Source organism: Strix aluco, chromosome Z (genome assembly GCF_031877795.1).
Source record: "Strix aluco isolate bStrAlu1 chromosome Z, bStrAlu1.hap1, whole genome shotgun sequence".
Lineage (NCBI taxonomy): Eukaryota > Metazoa > Chordata > Aves > Strigiformes > Strigidae > Strix > Strix aluco.
The window spans coordinates 39,531,752-39,551,505 of NC_133971.1; the positions used below are offsets into that span (position 1 = coordinate 39,531,752).

The 19,754-nt window shown below is 36.5% G+C and overlaps 1 protein-coding gene across 6 annotated transcripts in view; it reads right to left on the bottom strand.

Annotated features, from left to right (window-relative positions):
- LOC141918222 (uncharacterized) overlaps positions 1-19,754 on the bottom strand; it is a 45,298-nt gene that overhangs the window by 23,996 nt on the left and 1,548 nt on the right. For 3 of the 6 annotated variants that reach the window (XM_074812416.1, XM_074812417.1, XM_074812415.1), the window contains exons 2-6: positions 16,455-16,541; positions 6,074-6,274; positions 3,853-3,957; positions 2,953-3,080; positions 886-966 (exon numbers count right to left, since the gene is read on the bottom strand). In XM_074812416.1, coding sequence (XP_074668517.1) covers positions 886-966; positions 2,953-3,080; positions 3,853-3,957; positions 6,074-6,274; positions 16,455-16,541 — 602 coding nt within the window. The remainder of the gene's footprint in view (positions 1-885; positions 967-2,952; positions 3,081-3,852; positions 3,958-6,073; positions 6,275-16,454; positions 16,542-19,754) is intronic. The other 3 variants (XM_074812418.1, XM_074812420.1, XM_074812419.1) reach the window with 3 other exon arrangements.

The following is a 19,754-nucleotide window of genomic DNA, read 5'->3' on the forward strand; positions in this document are numbered from 1 at the left end:
TTGTATGTTACATACAGGGAACACTCTCAAGTTTGCTTGACGGTCTGAAGAGTTTGTTCACTTCCCCTTGGAGGTTCCAGAGGAATCTCTTCTCTCTGTGCACTCAGAATAAACTGTAATTGTATTGAAAAACATACATGTGCATAGGAACTAAGTCCCTGTCTTACTCTGGATAAGAAAAGGAGAATGATGTGACACATAAGCAGAAAGATGAAGCAGTGGCTGCAAGAAAAGGTTTCAGAACAGTGCAGTCCAAGCTGATGAGGGTAATTTCGTATTTTGGGAGAATTACTGACTAATGGAATGCAGAAATGCTTCCACTAAGGAAAGTGAGGTTATGGTCACAGGGCTGGCACCTCTGGATCCTCATTGTAACCTTGCAGGGGTCTACAGGTGGAGGGATTCTTCTGTTCTGTAAATGATATTGACAAAGTATTGCAAGGTTAAAACAAAGCTAAGTGCAAAGTAGAAGAGAAAGTACCATAGAGGAAGGGACTGTAAAACTTTCCACTTTGGCAATGAGGGAAGGCAGTACAGCTTGGCAGAGCCCTTTACGATAAAATCATTCTTGAGAGAGACACAACCTGCATAAACTCAAATGTTCTAACCATGGTGTCGGTCATTACAGGAAAGTGGCATTTAAGAGAAGTTTAGTAACAAATAAAGTTTAGAAAAATCCCTGCAACTGTGCCAGACAAAAAGTAAAACCAGATTTCACGAAGTTGTAAGATCAAATACACTTACAGATACATTGACATTATTTCTGGAGATTTAGAATGGGTACCTGAACGCAGATGTAAATGTGAATGAAGTGGATTTTATCCTCTGTGTCATTTTGACTAATGGTATAACATAACAACAGTGCTAATGCTCCAGAATAATTACCTGTTTTTCTTTCTTTATATTTTCTAGTTGTCTGATTATCTTCATGTGCTTGTTTTTCATTTGCTGCATATCTTTTACAATCTGTAGAGAATGAAGGAAATTATCAACTCAGAGCACTAGCAACTCCAGTTATAATGAAGCATCAAACTATTTTAGGTACATTTCTCAATGACAGATACAATACAGTGAAGAGTTTGATCTTGAAAAGAGAAAAATAGCCAACAAGACTGCAGGCCAAAGCTTTCAGGCTTCAACAACTAGAAAATATGTTATTGAATAAAAATCTCTATATGACTTGAAATTGATTTTCTTTGCTGGTCCTAGTATTGCATCTTACCTCTTCCTTTTTACTGTAGTGTTCTGAATTGAGTAGGGAAGTCATTACAACTATTCTAAAGTTCTTGAAAAGGAAATACAGCATTGTGAAGCTTATTACTAAGAAAAAAAGTAAAAAAAAAAAAGGTAGGCAGTAAAGAAGATTGTATTTTTGTATTTAAGAGTTAGATAACACAAAATGATTACAGAATACATTTGATTTTATTTTATATTCCATTAAAATAATTTGAAAACCAGCAAAATTGATATAACTTTAAGGCATTTTTCATGACTCATAAGAATAGATGTTTTAAAGGACTGGCAAAGTGACATTTTTCCTGCTTGAAAATGAGTCATTTAAGCTTAAAATTGTATCAGGATCCTTATGACTCCATTTTATTAATTTTGTTTCTAATCCAATTCATAATAGTCACAAAAGGAAAATTCCACTATCTCATCTCAACTTCTGCTGTCCACTTTTGACATACTTGCCTGGGAGATGCAATCCCAAATTACACAACACTGATACTTGTGCATTTTAAATGAAACTAAGAGATACTGCTGGATGAATTACAGCAAAAATAAACATGATTATATGTTAATTATGAAAATCTAGAGCTTTTCCAGACATTTCCTTGGTTTCAGTTTTTCACTTAATATGATGCAGATTCTGCTGACAGTGAGCAGCTTAGCCAAAATAAAACTGAAAAAAACCCCCCTCTTTCTTTTTTTTTTGTGGTGGCCTATGCATTATTTTTAAGAGTTGTGGTTGCTAGCATTGACATATGACAACAGATTATACCTTTGTGAGCATTTACAAGCAGTTAATCTGGGAGTGAAAAATCTTTACCATCTGACACTGTCACAGTTCAAATGATATAAAAGTGGCAAAGCAGCAATATGGTATTGAAATATACCATCATATTTACTCTCCACCAAAAACACTATTGTAGAAGTAGAGGAATTTTAAAGAGACATGATTAAAAGGTTAAGACACAAGAAAAGCTTCTTCTAGAATAAGGCTGAAAAGACCCAGATGAGTTTATCTCTCTTATCACCCATAGATTTTTGAGTTGTCTTAATTAGATTGCTTCAGGCATTTGAACTTGTATCTTACAGCTAGCTCAGGAGTCTGTAGCCTGTACCACAGAAGTCACCATAGAACTTTTCTGAAGCATAATAAAAGAACAAGAGTACAAGAGCATATTTAATAAAATAAATAAACCAATAAACCAGGAGATATATATACACACACACATAGACACAGATATTGCATAATTTAAAATAAAATGGCTGAGCAGAAAATCCAAAATTACGTTAGTTACTGGTACCAGAAATATTGCAATAACAACAAAACCTCACACTGCAAGTCAAAAGCCACTTCCATCAAACAGGAAACATCATGAGAAATATACAGGAAGGTAAGGTACAGTTACAATGGAGTTCTTTATCTTTAGACACCTAACTGGAAGAGGTAAATTTAAGCAACATAATATCTGCTCTTAAGATGACATTTCCATTTTAATGTTTGTATTTTTATGTCAATATTCAAAATTTAAGTGTAGGCTTCTAAATGCAAAGAAGAAACCTATTGTGAATTGAATTCATATGATGAAAATAATTATCACAATTTGTTTAGTGTATCCTACAAAAAGAGACAATTCAATTAGCAATTTTTTGTATTGTAAATTATTCATTCATGCTGGGGCTCTTACTTGGGGTGGAAGGTGTGTTTGTTGGGGTTTTTTTTACCTTGATGATATATAATGTAGCTAACTTGTATGGAATATATGGCACTTCTTCTTTAGTTGTACATTCCTCCAGCTCAGTTGCTTTGTGGCCAGCATCAGAACAAACTCCAGATGTCTTCACATGATCTACTGTATAACAAAAATTACTTTATCAGCTTGAAGTATAGACCTAAAATACACAGCATCTCCAGATACTTTATCAGAGACATGAAGTACAGTTTTAAAACATCTTTTTTCTGATAACAAAGAAAATGGACCTTTGGGAGAAATTTAGTAACTTTGACTAGCCAGCTGTGATCTATGTACACCATCACACATAATTACGTGGTTTGACAATTACTAGTCCATGACTACTCTGATATTAATTACTTACATATATTTATGTCATTAAAACTAAAAATGAAATTTAGATTAAAAAAAATTCATGCAGAAAAATGCTGCATCTAAAGAAAACTAGGTTTTATTATGGCTAACAAGAGGGAACTTTAAAGCCTCCTTTAAACTACCTTTTACTGTGATATAAAATTTTAAAATTTGTTTTTATCTTCTTTTTTTTTTGATTGAAAACTTATCATTACTTCCCCCCCCCCCCCCCCCCATAAGATCTCTCTGGCTTAACACAGTAGATGATTTCCTATTGCAAAATTATTTTGGGTATTATAACCCTTGACTAAATATCATAATTAGCTAACAGATGTATAAGATCAGAAGAGACTGATCTGATTACTCAGAAAGGTAACATGTATAAATCTAAGCTATACAACTTCATTCAGAAATCCAAACTACACAACTTCATTCAATCAGAGCTCACATAAAGGAAAAAAAACCCAAAGCCCTTCTCATTTATGTAATGTATTATGTGCTCCAGAAAGCAAGAACAATATTTGCTATATAAATATACCTTTTTCTAGAGCTCTGTTTTCACTCCATCCAAACACGGAATTCAGAAATGACCACTTGTTTATATTCATTCCAAGTTTATGCAGCCATGAGTTTCCCTCTCCATCTGTTAACAAAGTTTAGGTGCTAAAATCAGGTGAAAATCATTGCAATTCTCTGAATTCTCGATTCATTAATTAATTTGATTAATTCTGTTGGGACCAAAAGGAGTTTTAAATTAGTAAAAGTGATACAAAAGAACAAGAGATTGGGAAATCACTGAGAGAGCTACAAGCATAAGAAGGATGTAGTACTTGTTTGAGACTTGAATGGTTCCACCTGATATTGAAGATAGAGAAATATTGAATACAAAGGCTGTACTCCAGACTTGTTTCTCATCTTCTGTCAAAATCTTTTCCAAATGTAATTTTGAAAAATTAAAAACCAAACTGTCTTTTTCCCAATATCTTTGAAAATAAGTGTGTGTGTGTCTGTAGGGGTGAGGGTGGATTGCATTGTTAGATGAGATATATCTGACCCAGGTTTATTAATGAGCACTCTGGATGCGTACAACACTCCTACTGAGAGAAAACCAAGTCACAACAGCCGATGTGAGTAACTTCTTCAAGTGTTCTGATGTGAAAGGGAGAACAGTGTCTGAAAGAAATCTGTCTCTTTGAATTGGTCAAAACAATTATCAGAAATTAAGAATTTTTGTCTAATGGTGAAATCCAAATGTATAGTTACCTTTCCTGAGATCCTGAAGTAATATTAATTTACTTTCATGGTGCAGTGATTTTCTACAACCAAATATCTGTCTCTTCACATTGCTTTTATTGGACATATTGTACAGAACGTACTGTTTTAAAGTAGTCAATCCAGCTACTAGATGGAATCACCAGATCCTATTCCTATACAGTCATAAAAGTCTTGTTCATCAAAAGCCAGTTTTGCTGATTTAGAAAATACATAACTAAATAAATGTGTTGAGAAGAGTCCCCTTACCTCGTTATTCTTCTTTTGGAATTTATTATTTTCTTCACTATACATTGCATCAATATCTCTCAGTTTTTGTTCTGTGAATTATGTCAGTGAAGGATGCATATTAAATTATATATAGAATAGCTACTTCTTAAAGGACTTAACCTCTCACATCAATGCCCTTTTGGTTCATGTTTGTCTTGCTTCCCACCACCTTGGAGATTATTTGAAGCCATAGCTGTTCTTGAGAAAGCCCCTCACTTCACATAATCCTACTTTAGGCAAAATCAGCCACTAGAGCATCAATGCTTGCAGGTTGAGTGTAGTGTCTCCCTTTCTGTTTAGGATAAAGATTAGTCTTAAACCCTTAATGGAAAACAGACATACAGATACTGTTTCCTTTCAGACAAAATGCATTACCATATTACTTGCTGAAATGGCTGCAAAGTTCCCCTTCAGTCTATAGCAGTCCATTGGGAAAAACTATATTTTTAACTCCTACAAGTTAATTCATGAATGCTAAAAATCAGTTTATATGTGTTCTCTTTAGGTTAGCATCTCATAGAGCATGTATCTCCCCAAACTACTGAGTATACCTTTTCACACCACTCTTGTGAGTGAACGCACACAGAACTCTGTGGTATGGCAGGGATGAGACATCTATAGCAGTTCTTTCCCTTTCTTTTCAATGCCATCAGTCAGGCTGGCTCTCAAAAGGCATTCAAAACACCACAGTATCTTGCAGTTTAATCCCTTTAAAATGTAAGCTTCCTCAAACCAGATGTCTGTCCTTTCTTACTTTACAAGTAGAATCAAAGCATATGGCACAGACTAGGTAGCCACATTGGTGTTTCTGAATAACTGTAACTGTATTTTTTGTCAGTTTTTAGAGAGTCTGGTAGGTTGCACACCTTGTTTTAGAAGTTACAGATACAGAACACACCATAAATTTAGTCCTGTTCTACTGGCTTTGGTTTTAATGTGTATAAAGCCATTAGGCATCTCCCGTACATGAGGAGCTCGAGGACCACTTCCGTTACCTATATGCTGAATTATGACAGGAAGTCTCCCACTTAGCCCATACTCACATTCATCCATATTCAAACTATAGCAGTACTGATGATGCAATATGGACTCTAATGCTTATGCAGTTCTGCTTCTGTGAAACTACAATATGGTAATGGGGTACCAATCTGCCCTTTTGTGGAAAACAACGAAGTACACTTTCATTCTGAACACCTGAGGCACAAAGTACTGCTTACGTTCTTCAGGTGTTTCTTCAGTCATAACACTTTTAATCACACATGAAGGATGGTCTTGTATCTCTTCTGAATAATCAATAATGCTGCCTGGTAGAGCAACAGATGAATGAATGGTGGCTTGCAGTTTAGTTTCAGGATCAATTCTTATGGAATCTTCAGGCACTTGAGAGCCTGGAGGGATAACTGTTCGCAACCATGCTTCTGGAAAAACAAACAAAGTAATTTTTAATAAAATACTAGGAGGAAGTATTCTGTTGAGAGGTTTGAGAACAGATATCATGAAACAAGACCAGATTTGTTAGATCACACCCCAAAATGAATTAAAGATAAAAATAGTACACACTGTCAGCCAATTTAGAAGTAAACCTGGTTGAGTTTCTTAGAAATCTGTCAGAACAAACCCATAGTTTTGGGTCTTTTCTTTCTGTCTCATTTGAAATCTAACATGATTTGGTGATTTAATCTTGGTTTGACTTTCAGATTTAGCTGAATTGGCAAACACATCAAGGCCCATGAAATAAAGTTTTCAAAATTCACCATCTACCCTGAATAAAACCTGCCAAGTCTCATGTAGCTTCCACCCAAAAGCACATCTCAAACATGTTACTCCATGTGTAACTCTTGGTCAGCTTTTTTCTCTGGATCTCTTTAAGATGTCTGCTCTCCTGTAATGATAAGTTTTCACTGTATCCCCACAAAAAGTTTTTCTTTTTGATGAATTTCAAATAAACCCAAAGATCTATTAGTGGAAAGTATTCTTTTTTTTTTTTTTTTTTTTGCTTTGCCAGCCTCATAACTTCCACAGAAAAAGATACTGCTTTTCCAGTTCTTCATGCTGCATGGAACAGCTAGACATAAACTCCCATGTGAGGAAGAAAATAAATACTTGATTCTGAACCTGAAATAAAAAAGATAGGTTTTTCAGGAAGCAACCAGAACACAAACACAAGAATTAAAATCTAGGTGGCTATAAGTTCAGCAACTGAACTTATGTCATTACAGAGTTTCCAGCTATCTGGCTATGGGTCTCACCATTAGTACTTGCTCACTGCCTGTCACCATTGCACTAAAAAGCCTAAAGTCTTTAAATACTTGGCTTATGCACACTGAGAAAGCCTTAAAATTACACTTCCAGAAGTAACAGAGGTCTTCAAGAATTATGATGTTGGCGAAGTAATTACTGAAAGTAACCTGGACTGCTTGAAGTTGCATATATCTAATGAATCTGACAGAACGTTTTGATATTGCAGATTGAGAAATGCAGCTTGAGCAGGGATTGTGCTTTCTAAGGATAAAGGATCCTCACCTGGACCTTCTTCTTAGCTCAAATGGATAATAATCTTCATGGCAAAGCTCAATACTGTGTTATTTCGTAATGCTCTCTTTAAACTATTCCTGAGTTCCTTTCCCATATAAAAAAAATCATAAGAAATTAAATTACCTTTTTTCTTGCCTGATTGCTTTTCTTTTCAGAGTGGAATCTATTGGAGGTGCTACAGAACACTGAAATACAGCACACCAGAGCAGTTGTTAAAAATATCACTCACTACTCGATCTTGCAAAGATATTCTCAGATTGCCATTTTACCCTCATACCTCAGTGTATCCTGTAATGACGACAGCTCTCCATTTTATGCAGAGGTGTAGCTTAAACTCAGATTCAACCATAGCCTGCACAGCAGGCTCCAATGCCAACAGACTTTATTTTTAATGTTTTAGCAGGATAAATAAGTAGTTATTCCTCTCTTTGTATTTTCTTACTTCGTTAAGCATAAGTGGAAGAAATTAAGACCTTTTTGAGACATGAAAACAGTCTATCACTGTTGACCAAAATTCCTAGGAAGAAAACTTTTGTCTCTCAGGGCTTCATTACAAGATTTTATCACTTCCCCTGGACAGACTAAGTTCAGCAGTGAATTTCTTGTCCCTCTGATATTTTCTCTCCTTAATTACCTTTGTATTTCTAGAGAATCATATAGGATTTTCATCAATAACATAAAAGAAACATCAGTTGCTGTTAGAAGTTGTTTGTTTTTTTTTTTCCTGGTGATTTTGGGTCACCAAAACCTCAAGATAATTGTATAATGTTTCAGTTTAATACATTTAATAGCAATAATTGCACTATAACAAAGAGCAAGCTGGTTTCACTAATCCTTCCCTCCCACCATTATCACAGTTGGGAACTTTTATTATATTTCCCCAATCAGTTTGCTCAGTAGCACTATTCAAAGAAACAGCACAAAACTATGTTCCTTCTGTTGTGGTTCAACCCCAGCTGGCAGCTAATTCCCACCCAGCCACTTGCTCGCTCCCCGCTGGTGGGATGGGTGAGAGAACTGGAAGGGTAAAAGTTAGAAATCTCATGGGTTGAGATAAAGACAGTTTAATAGGTAAAGCAAAGCTCTACATGCAAGCAAAACAAAATAAGGAATTAATTCACTACTTCCCATTGGCAGGTAAATGTTTAGCCATTTCCGGAAAAGCAGGGCTTCATCACTTGTAATGGAAAGACAAATGCCATAATTCCAAAAGCTCCTGCTTCTGCCTTTCTCTGAGCTTTTATTGCTGTGCATGATGTTATATGGCATGGGATATCCCCTTGGTCAGTTGAGGTCAACTGTCCCAGCTCTGTCCATTCCCAACTGCTTGTGACCCTCCAGCCTACCTGCTGGTGGGGTAGTGTGAGAAATAGAGAAGGCCTTGACACTGTGTAAGAACTGCTCAGTGATAACTAAAACATTGTGTGTTATCGATAGTGTTTTGGTCACAAATCCATAGTACCATACAGGCTGCTATGAAGAAAATTAACTGTCCCAGCCAAAATCAGTACAGCTTCCAAGTAGCCTGAAATGTAAGTGATATTAGGCTGGGAGTTGAGTGAAAACTTATTGAAGCTGGAAGGATAACAATGGTTTTCATCCAAGTTAACTCTAATAAGCACTTAAATTTATCTATGCAATAAGAAAGTTGAAGCATAAAAACTATGTCCAGAAAACAAGTTTACATAAACTTGAGTGCTGAGTAGGAAGGTTTGATGAAGGATACATGCAAATACACTGTTGTTTGAGGATACGCGTTATGAAAGAGAGACTGAGAAATACTCTCACTCACACACAGAAGCATTGTCGGAAGAGTGAAGGAAGCACCAGAGAAATATTTATAAAAGCTTTAAATTAAGATTAAAGATGAGAGCAGCTTTTGAGTATGGCATTTACTAGTAAGAGGCTCGTATCTGCAAAGATAAAGCGTTCACATGATGATTCTGCTGTGATTGAGATACAAAAAAGGATTTTTCACACTCCTTTTTAATAAATAAGATTACACTATAAAGTACCTTAATCTATCATCAGTTTCAGCTCTGTACCTCAGTTAACAGTGATTTAAAAGGAAGGGACTAAACCTAATAAGCTTCGATGGTCTTTCATTCATGCAGTCAGGTTACTACCTCTTTTGACTGAGGCTGAAGGTCCTTCCTTTATAGCCAGGTTAACCGGCCTGCAATCTAACAGAAGTAATTCCCAGAAAATCCTGTGATCAAAATTCTTTCTAAATTAAAGTACTTTCACCATTCAAGAAGGTATCTAGTACAATTCCTTCAGATTGTAAGATCTTCATTAGATAAGTATCTTCCTTTGTACTCGGATGGAACCTCACCATATAAAATAAACACAAAACCACATAGTTTTCCTGACAGTGGTCTCTACTCCAATCTTTCTTTTGTAAATTGGGGACTCCACTAAAGACTTCTGGAAAGAAATATCTATGGCTGATCTTGCAGAGCAGGACTTTTGATAGTGGATGCTTCTAATAAGCAGTGAGAAAATACCTGCTTCATCTGTATAGTAAGAGTTCAGACAGTAATCCATAATAAAATATTAGAAGAGTTTGGAGTTTTACTGAACCTGCTGTTATTTCTTTATAATATTTTAGACACAGCATAACTAGCTTTGGGGTTTGGAGTGGGGGATTGGATCATTCTACAACACTACATTTTACCACCCCTTCCTTCCTGACATATTGTCTATTTCTGCCTAGCATTATTTAAGATGTAAAAGGAAAGACATGTAATTTCAGAAATGAAGGCAAACAGATTCCTTGGGGTGCAACCTAAATAGATTTGTTTTCTATTAAAAAGGTTTAATAGAATCCCCCATGACAGGAGGGTTGGACTAGATGCTGTTCACAGGTGCCTTCCACCCCAAACTATTCTATGATTCTATGATTAATTTTCATGTCACCCTCACTTCCAAAAGTGGATCTCAATATGTTATTTCTTTTCAGTTTTAACTCCCTGATCAGACTGTTTCCATGTCCAAGACTATTTCTTAAATTTAGAGAACTATCATTTTTACATAGAAATTTTAATTTTCATGTTAAATTTTAGTTCCTCTGTCAACACAGGAACTTTCTTCATGTCTTCCATCCATGGAAATTTAGCACACAGCACTTTTGTCACTCATTCTCTCAAGTGTCAGCTGGTTGTTGTCCTGTGTGTACATACAATTGCTAAATATTTGATGAGAAACACAAAATATTCTCACATTCATAATCCTCATACTGAAGTGTAAACATGTGCCTCTGCAGTCTGCATGGAAAACATGATCAATCATCCTCAATGCAAATCATCAATGTGTAACCATCTATCACAGGAAGAAAAGTGAACAATTGTCTGCGGCTGCATCTCTACTGGACTGGTTAGGGGAACTAGTTGGCACACTATGCTGAGAAACGTATCTGCTTGGTTGAGATGAAACCTTAATTTGTACTTTAAAACTGATGCCTGGGAAGTGCACAGGGTTTTGTTTTGTTTTTTTTTTTTTTAATTAAAAATCATAATTTAAAATAGGAACAGTCAGTCTCCTGGTTTATAGCATGCTTGGTTTATAGCTAGGCCATGCCCTGATGATATTTTATGCTTAAGAATTAACAATGTTCTTCACATGCAGTTGTAGCTGAAAATGGCTGATCCCCTCTCATGTTACTTCTGTGCTGCTTCATGCCAACTCCAATAAAATTCACTGCTCTAACATCCAGAGGTTTCCATCACAAATTCTGAGGTTTGTCTCGTAGGTTTATCACATCCCACATCTCACCATTTAGCTACTTCTTTACTATAGTGATTTCTATTTTATGCTTTGCCCAAACATAAACTGCCTTGTGACAGAGGGGTATTTTCTTTTTATAGAAGTGGCCAGTAGCAATTCTGAAAGATGGACAGAAAGAGAAGTATCTTCATAATACTGCTTAAAACAGGCAAACATGATGGATGAGGACCACTTATTTTGGGGGATGTAACTCCAAAGTCTCACAGCTTTTATCTTTTCCCAGTGTCAGAGAACATTTTCCCTAAAAAAATAAAGACATCAAGGCATACCACCATGGAAAGACACAATTCTATCATTATTAAAATATTATTATTATATTGCATTCTAAAGACACATTTTCATCTTGCTGTATAAGTATTTGCATATTAGAATCTGCATTTTTAAGTGATCAAAACAAAGTAAAGCATAAAAAATGTCATTGCACTGCACTCTCAATTTCCTCTTTTCTCATAATTAATCCTTCCTGAAAACAGATGAGAGAAAAGACAAAGCAGATGTGCCATGTTGTGTGTCATTACATAAATCGAATGTTTCAGAGAATCTCAGAGCAAAGGCAACTGGTCTGGTACTTGTTTTATTTGCAGTCATGAAATATTCCTTATGTTTTGCATCCTTGTTAGTAACTTAGTTGAAAGATATAAATGCTGCTATTGTAGTTACAGGAATATTCTACCAAAAGGAAAAGACAAGTTATGACAAGCAAGAGCAAGTTGTCCCTGACTGCTCTTGTTGGAGTAAAGGAATGGTATTTTTAATACAGAATTACAGGTAACAGTACAGTTTTTCTACAGAATTTTAATTTCATATTGACTAATAATCAGCTTTTTTTTTTTTTTTTTTTTTTTTTTTTGTCAGAAGAAACCATCCAGCAGTACTCAGTTATTGGAGATAATACAGATTTAAACCTCAAAACTGTGTGTCCTGCAGAACTGCCAAGATAATAGTAATCAGTCCAAATAAAACACAAAAGAAAAATTGTAGTACTTTCATTGTATCAAAAGTACATCCTGGATAATGCATACATGCACATGAATCCTGTATATTGTAAATCTACTTTTTTCATTATAGGATCAAAATCTTCAAGATAACATTGACTAATATTCTGAACAGGTGACCTTCACGTGTTGTGTCTCTTCCATCAACCACTTCCTTTTGTGAGACAGAAGAGGAAAAAAGATGGGAAAAAAAATGGGAGATGGAAACCTGTTTTTGCAGTATTGGGAATGTTTTCAATCCAGTTGCTGTCCGAAGGCAGTGTAACATAAATTTAGAGTTAATTTGCTCTGACTGTATCTAATAGTTTGCAGCTATGGTCTGAGGGAAAACAGAAAAAGCTATGTGAAGGGCATAATTTCCATCCAGAAGAGACTGATATCTGTTAAGACTAATTATTTAATAATTTTTTCCCTTTACTATAAATATCTAAACTATGAATTTAATATAAATTGGTCATGAAGTCCAGATACAATAATTAATATGATTTTATTTGCCCACATTAGCATCTTTTGAGAAAATTGCCATTACCATGTGAGAGACTCAAATGTCAACTGACTCTCAAAACTTGCTTGTGTCTGTGCAAACCTCAAGGACAAGCTGCGGCCTTTGGATTAGTCTAAGGATGTTAGTCTATGTTTATCAGTGGCTCCATCGTGTAGCCATTTGTGACTCTGTTGTGCAAGCCAGACACCATGCGTGCATTGCTAATCAGCTGATAAGAGGTGAGCATTTCTGCCACAGAAGCCAGATGCAGCGAAAACCTGTGGGACCAGGTTTTTTAAAACGAGGTGAGGGGAGACCTCATTGCCCTCTACAACTACCTGAAAGGAGGTTGCAGGGAGCTGGGGATGAGTCTCTTGAACCAAGTAACAAGCGATAGGACAAGAGGGAATGGCCTCAAGTTGTGCCAGGGAAGGTTTAGACTGGACATTAGGAAGCATTTCTTTACAGAACAGGTTGTTAGGCATTGGAATGGGCTGCCCAGGGAGGTGGTGGAGTCCCCATCCCTGGAGGTGTTTAAGAGTTGGATTGACGTAGCGTTTAGGGATATGGTGTAGTTGGGAACTGTCAATGTTAGGTTAATGGTTGGACTGGATGATCTTCAAGGTCTTTTCCAACATAGATGATTCTGTGTTTCTGAGATTCTGTGACCAGAGAAAAAAAAACTAAAGGTGGGCAGATAGGCTAATCAGCTGATATGATGAACTTAAAATGCAACAGAAAACTTTGCACTGTGTGCACCCACCACCGAAGAACTGAAGACTGAGGACCAATGGGACACTGCTGGATCCATGGTGGTGACTATTCTTGTGACTCTATTCCACATGCTTGCTTGATTTCTGTCTGTTCCTTTCATTCTGTCCTATCACTACCTCTCTTCACTTTTAATAATAAAAAACTGTTTTAGGTGTACGCATTTGACCTCATTTGTGTCTTAATCTTGCTCTTGGGATCATATCGAAACCTTCCCCAACATTGGATCAGAACATACCATCAACTTAAATATTTATGAGCGGATCTTTATTTATATCATCTGTTTACTTTCAGGAAATTTTTTCCTTTCTAGTCAGGAAAAATGACAAAAATTCTCATTCTCTGCGGGTGAGATACTTCCATTGCCTATTGAGTTGTACAATATATTTACCGAGTTCAAGAAAATCAGAGGTGGATGGTAATCTGGTCTTTACATTTAACTCCAGGTTTATTGGTGAGTTTATTGAATGGAAAAGGGGTAGGATGAGATCACCAGTTCTCATATAATTACAGGCACGTCAGAGCAATCTCCTCAAAATGCTGCTATGCTCAGATTCTCAATAGCAATGGACATTTCACAGAATCAGACCTTGAGAAATGGGAGCTTCATGCCCAGAAATGCTGCATGCCAACTTTATCACTGAAACAAGTTTTGATTTAAAAGCATAGAGTCTTTGGTGTTGGGTAGTGTATATAAAGCTAGGGAGGTCTGCAGTTTCCTTGAGGTAAGAGTAGCAATTTGAGGTAACATGCACACAGGTAGTCCCCATGTAGTTACATTTTTTGTATTTTTAATGATCACAAGCAGTACATAAAAAGCACTAGCAAGTCACCATGTGGCATGGTTGCCCCATAATACAAACATCTGAGCAGCAGTTGTGCGAACCTGCCTCAGGCCTATGCACATCTTGCATTGTTGCAACTAGCTTCAGAAAATTTCATAGATAGACCTATACTGCATTGTAGTAAGGAAATTGGCTCATGGACAAGTAGCACAGCATGGAAAGTTTTAGCATGAGAAGTAATGCAGAAAGGGGTGCCATGGGGCTGAGCTTTCCTATGTGTGTGCTAAACCACTGAAGCATAACCCGATATTCAATTTCCTAATCTGCAGTGGAATGAGAACGTAACTGCTTGCCTTAACTTTTTGAGTAATGTACATTTTGGAGTAGATATCTCTTTGGTGCTGATAACAATTTCTGTTGTAGGTCCCCTCTGAACTCTGTTATGTGTTTAATGTCCCAGTATCCCGACACAAGATTCTAATTTTGATAAACTGACACTCTCCTTGTACATTTTCTGGTGAAAATTTTGTCAGAAGAGTCAGTCCTAATTTCACAGGGTTTTTCCTGATTTCATTCTGGATCAGATAGCAGAAGTAATCAGAATAACATGAATCACTGTTCCAGCAGGCTAATGTGATTGTATCTAGATGAGAGAAAACCCACAAGTGAAGCAGCAGTAAAATATCTTTCTTTGGTCCCTGATTTTGGATCATCAGGAGGTTTTACTTAAATTTCCTAAAGAATTAAAAGTTTAGCAGTCAATACCCTGAGTAACTTCAGTTTTCACTGAGTTCAGTAGGAGCTGAACTAATGTAGTTGTCTCTTGGCATCTCATCTCTGAGATTCTTATGCAGATGGCCTTGCTGAATCCTGTAAAGTTTATAGGCAAGTATTTCTTGAGTTTGGAATTTGCTAACCACAAAGCAAAGAGGAATGTATTTTGAATTACTTCTACTGAATCAGTTTGAGACCTAAAAAAATCTCTTGTGTCTCCCTCTTCTCATCTTTGGAAGAGAGAAAGAAAAGTGATGCAAGGGTTTTCCTTACTAGTATGTATTTCAGTTTAGTTTCATGGAGTTACAAAATGGCAAAGCCACATGAAAATTTCTCTGTTCTCATTTTTGAAACAGTAGTATGGCTTGGTAACAGAGGTATGACATCTTCCTCTTTAAACTATTCTGAACCTTGTAGATCAGTCACTTTTCTACAGCTGGAGTCACTGAATTGTTAGGTCTCAAACTAACCTTGGGGGAAGGTGGAGCCATGTGTTTAACAGGTGTGTTATTTATGGTTTTACTGCAATGTTATTACTGATGTTCACATAGGTGGCAAGTACATTCATGTTCTGTCCCAGAACAACCCAGGGACCCTTCTAGGTTGACTAGTTGCAGCAAGTTGAGCATTTAGTCACTGAAACAGATACTATTTCATACAGTGTAAATTTTCCACTCAGGCGGCATGGTGACTGCTAACACACAATTGTCTGACCATAATACACAAAGGTTTAGTTGGCACATGAAAACAATTGGGCCACAGACTACTGTAGTATATCCTAAAGCCCTGGACAGAAAGACAAGTTACCCCGTTAGTCATCCAATCTCAAAGACACTTGATCTATCACTATGCCAATGTGCCAGTCAGTGTCATTCTAAGGTCACGGCTGAAACTAGATAATGGTATGACACAGCTAGAGTATACTTTTTAAACTGCACTTTCCTTTTCCCTCTCACCCACAGATTGAAATATAAAAAGAGGATGGTTAAGAATTTGCTTGGACCCCTGGATTTAAACTAGGACAGAATAAATGAGCTGCATAAAAAAGCCAGACTGGTATCAGTAATGTTCCAAAAGTCAGATATGTGCTGTTGGTTCAGCCACACTACCTCTAGTCTAAGAGACAAGAGACCTCAAATCCACAGTTCCATTTTTGTGGCCTATCAAAAGTTTTCAATTCAGTCTAAGATGGTGCTCCCAGTTCCACATGTGTTATACCTGCCATTAGAGCAAACAGGCACTACAGTTTAGCTGCTGAAAGGCATGATTCAGACCATCAGCCAAGTGGGACAGCTTGACATCTTCTTCTCAGGCTGCACTTCAATGGGTTATATTTTATTGCTTAAAAAGTTTGGTGGATAATTAGTAAAACTCCACACCTCCATTATAGTGGTGCCATATGCTTTTTAATAGATTTCTAAACATTTGGTGTGTGCAAATGCTTGCAAATAGAAAAGGCTAATGTTACCTGTTTTGCTTTGGCTTTTAGCAGCAGGAGAAACAGAATTCTTCTTCTTCTTCCAGGACCAGGATTGTGATGACAGAGGAACACTTTCTTCAGAATAGGAATACTGGTCTAAGTAAAAGTGCAAAAAACCCCCCAAAACAGGAACAGAAAAAAACCCCACCAAATCACATATTCTGAAAAAATAATTCTTATTCCAGCAGTTAGTCGAGCTTTTTATTAAAAACGTAAAACAAAAAATATATTTAGTTAATATAAATACTACAGATAGCAATGCATCTAAGCCAATTTAGGAAAGATCATCAGGCACACTTATTTATCATGTTATAGTAAAAGCAGAAGGTTACACTCTCTAGTATTTAAAGTAGATTATTTAAAGAAAATCTCCATAGAGACAGAATAAAATCAGTTATTATATTCCGGTAGAGCATGGTCATGTTCTGCACATGGTCAAGAAAAAATTAGTGTTGTAACTCACACAGAGCTTTTATATCTTTGGTCCAGTTTTAATATAATGTCTCAGTATTCAGTCCACAGTTTGGGGCAAAGTATTGTCAGCTATCAGCATTAATTAATTTAGTGCCTTTCAAATGAAAAAAATCACTCTAGAAATCCTTAGGATATTAGGGATTAAGAGTCATCTCACAGATGTACAGGGTTGCTCCTCTGGAGATTCCCTGCACAGAAAATTCTAATGAATCTTGGTACTTTAATGCTAACTGAAATACCAATGTTGTATGCTAAGTGTCATATAAGATACAGGGAAACAGCTAAAACAGTCCTGTGCTCTCAAATCAGAGTGAGCTTTCCTTGGCTTCTGGTTACACTTAGAGCCAATCCAGACCAGCTCAGATAATGGGGCTCTGGAAGTCTCTGTAAATCATCAGACGTAATTCATTCAAATTGTAAGTTTTGCAAGTGTGTTATAGGGCTGGGAACTGCTGGGACACAAGGAACAGCTTATTCTACTGAGAGGTGCTCCAGACATCAAAGAAAGGTTTCTGTAAAAGGGTGGAGAAATAAACCAGGTTTGTATGATATCTTTCCTTACTCTCCAAATGCAGTATTTAAACCAATAATGCACACAGTTAAATATTCATGCACCTCACTAAATGAGTATGATAAACCCCACACAGATTAATTTATCTATGCAATAAGCATGGCAGAATCTCTATACAAGGCTATGGCAGAAAAAGAAAGTGGAAAAGCAAGAATATCTTTATGTCTGTTTCTTGTTAATAGTATTTAACAGTCTGTGTGTCATTGCATGACTGTGTGTTTATTGTATGCAGGAACACTGCTATTTTAACCAAAATGGCAAAATAGTGGAGTGACTTTTAGCATTCCAGCAATTTCTCAAAACTCGCCAGGGCAGGAATTTATTGAAATCTGTGATTTGTGAGGAGCAGTTGGGGCAAACTAACTTAGTGCTTGGTCTGGGACCCACCCCTAATTTTACCGACTCATTTTTAGGGACCTAGCAATATCTCAAAAAAGGTTGTCTGCAATGACAGAAGAATATATATAATATATAAAACCAATGTTCTTTTAATAATTCTGTACAGAGGGGCCGAGAGTAAGCTTTTTTATTGCTCCTTGTTACAGGACCGTTCTATCGATGCACAGACTCTCTGATATTCAGTATTATCCATAATGCAATTGCACACACTACACTTCCTATTAAAAGCATCAGTGGACTGAATGGAGCCTGTTCTACCCTCTGTGCTCTGATACTAGACAAGGGCAGTGAGACAAAGGACTTTCAGGGTTTGGTGGGAGCGTCTTTAAAGTGTGGTTCAATAGAAGAGCCATAGTGAAAGAGAAGACTGCTTCTTTGACTTGGGCAGATGTACAGAGTGTTTACCCCTTTATAATGTGGAAAATGAAGTCTGAAACTTGATGTGGATAAAGAATAACTGTTCTCTCAATGACCTGAACAAATGGGCGCTGTTAGCCAAGACCACATTGTTGCTTACAAAAAACTGGAAATTTTAATTTTTATTGCTGCTGCTGATCACTCATACAGGCACTCAAGACAGAATGTAGTTGCAATATCCACTATAGCTGGGTGGTTGGAAATGGGCCTTTGGGGCCCCTTCTCTTGTTTCTGGATGGAATAGTATCTGCCTCTCCTATTTACCTAGTCTTAGTAGTCTAGGTTTTAGTAGTCTGGTTCTTCCTTCTCACTGAGCACTCATCACATTGATATCAACTTGTTCTATAATATTTAATCCTGCATTTATAGAAATTATTGCTGTTATACAAATTCTGCCTTTGTACTGTTAATATGAAGATTAATTCTCTGAGGAGGATATCTTCTACAATTCGATCTCATCCCCTGAAAGTAGAGGTTTGTTTACATTGTCACATTTTTCCAGATGAAAATGGATTATGCAAACTTCTTAGTCATTCTCGTCAAACCACATTTCTTCCTCTGAAGTTCTTAGGTTACACTGCCTTAAGCAACAGCCTTGCCCAATGGCATTGCCTAACAGAGTTGACAATCAACTTGTTCTTAACTTCTGGTGTGAGAGAAGGTTACAGTTAGTCAGTTGACTACCCCTTTTAAGATAAAAAATCCTTAATTATGCTTATATAGTGCATTGGCATGAGCCAGAGCATATACAGAAGCTATCTATTCATAAATTGCCGATATGGAACAAAACTTTGACGTCAACAGTTAATATTAGAGCTTGTTATCACAGACAGCAAGGCTTTCTCTTGCTGTATTTTGCCAATGTTTTCGCTATTTTCCTCTTGAAAACAGAAGGCACATATTTCATATTATAAGCTGCAGGTATACTGGAGCAAAGACAAGAATTCAGATTTAATTCCTTGGAAAATGATGTGCATTTGTATGTTTATTTATAGACATAGTTATTCCATTCATATTGGTTAGACTTGATATTCCATGGTATTCCCAATCTTTGCTCATTCATTTGTCCACTGTCTGAGAATACAAACAGATCACAATGTCCCACTAATGGAGTGTTATTCATCTCTCAATCAGCCATGGCAATCTTCCTTTAATTTTAATCTTTAGTAATGCATTTAAATTTTAACCATAATGCTTGAGAAGTATATTTGACATCCGAGAAAAAATTACTTCTATTAATATGTGTGGGAAGTTCAAATGCGTTCATTAATATTAGGTAAGAGCAGACGGTTCCCTCATATTTATGGACAAGGATCTGCAAGTTGCATAGAAAAAGCCACAAATCTTCCTCATCTTTTTCTCACACAGCTTTTCAGCAGCCTGCTCCCTAAGGTGGGGAAAGGCAAACTGTCCTGCTTTTATTATAG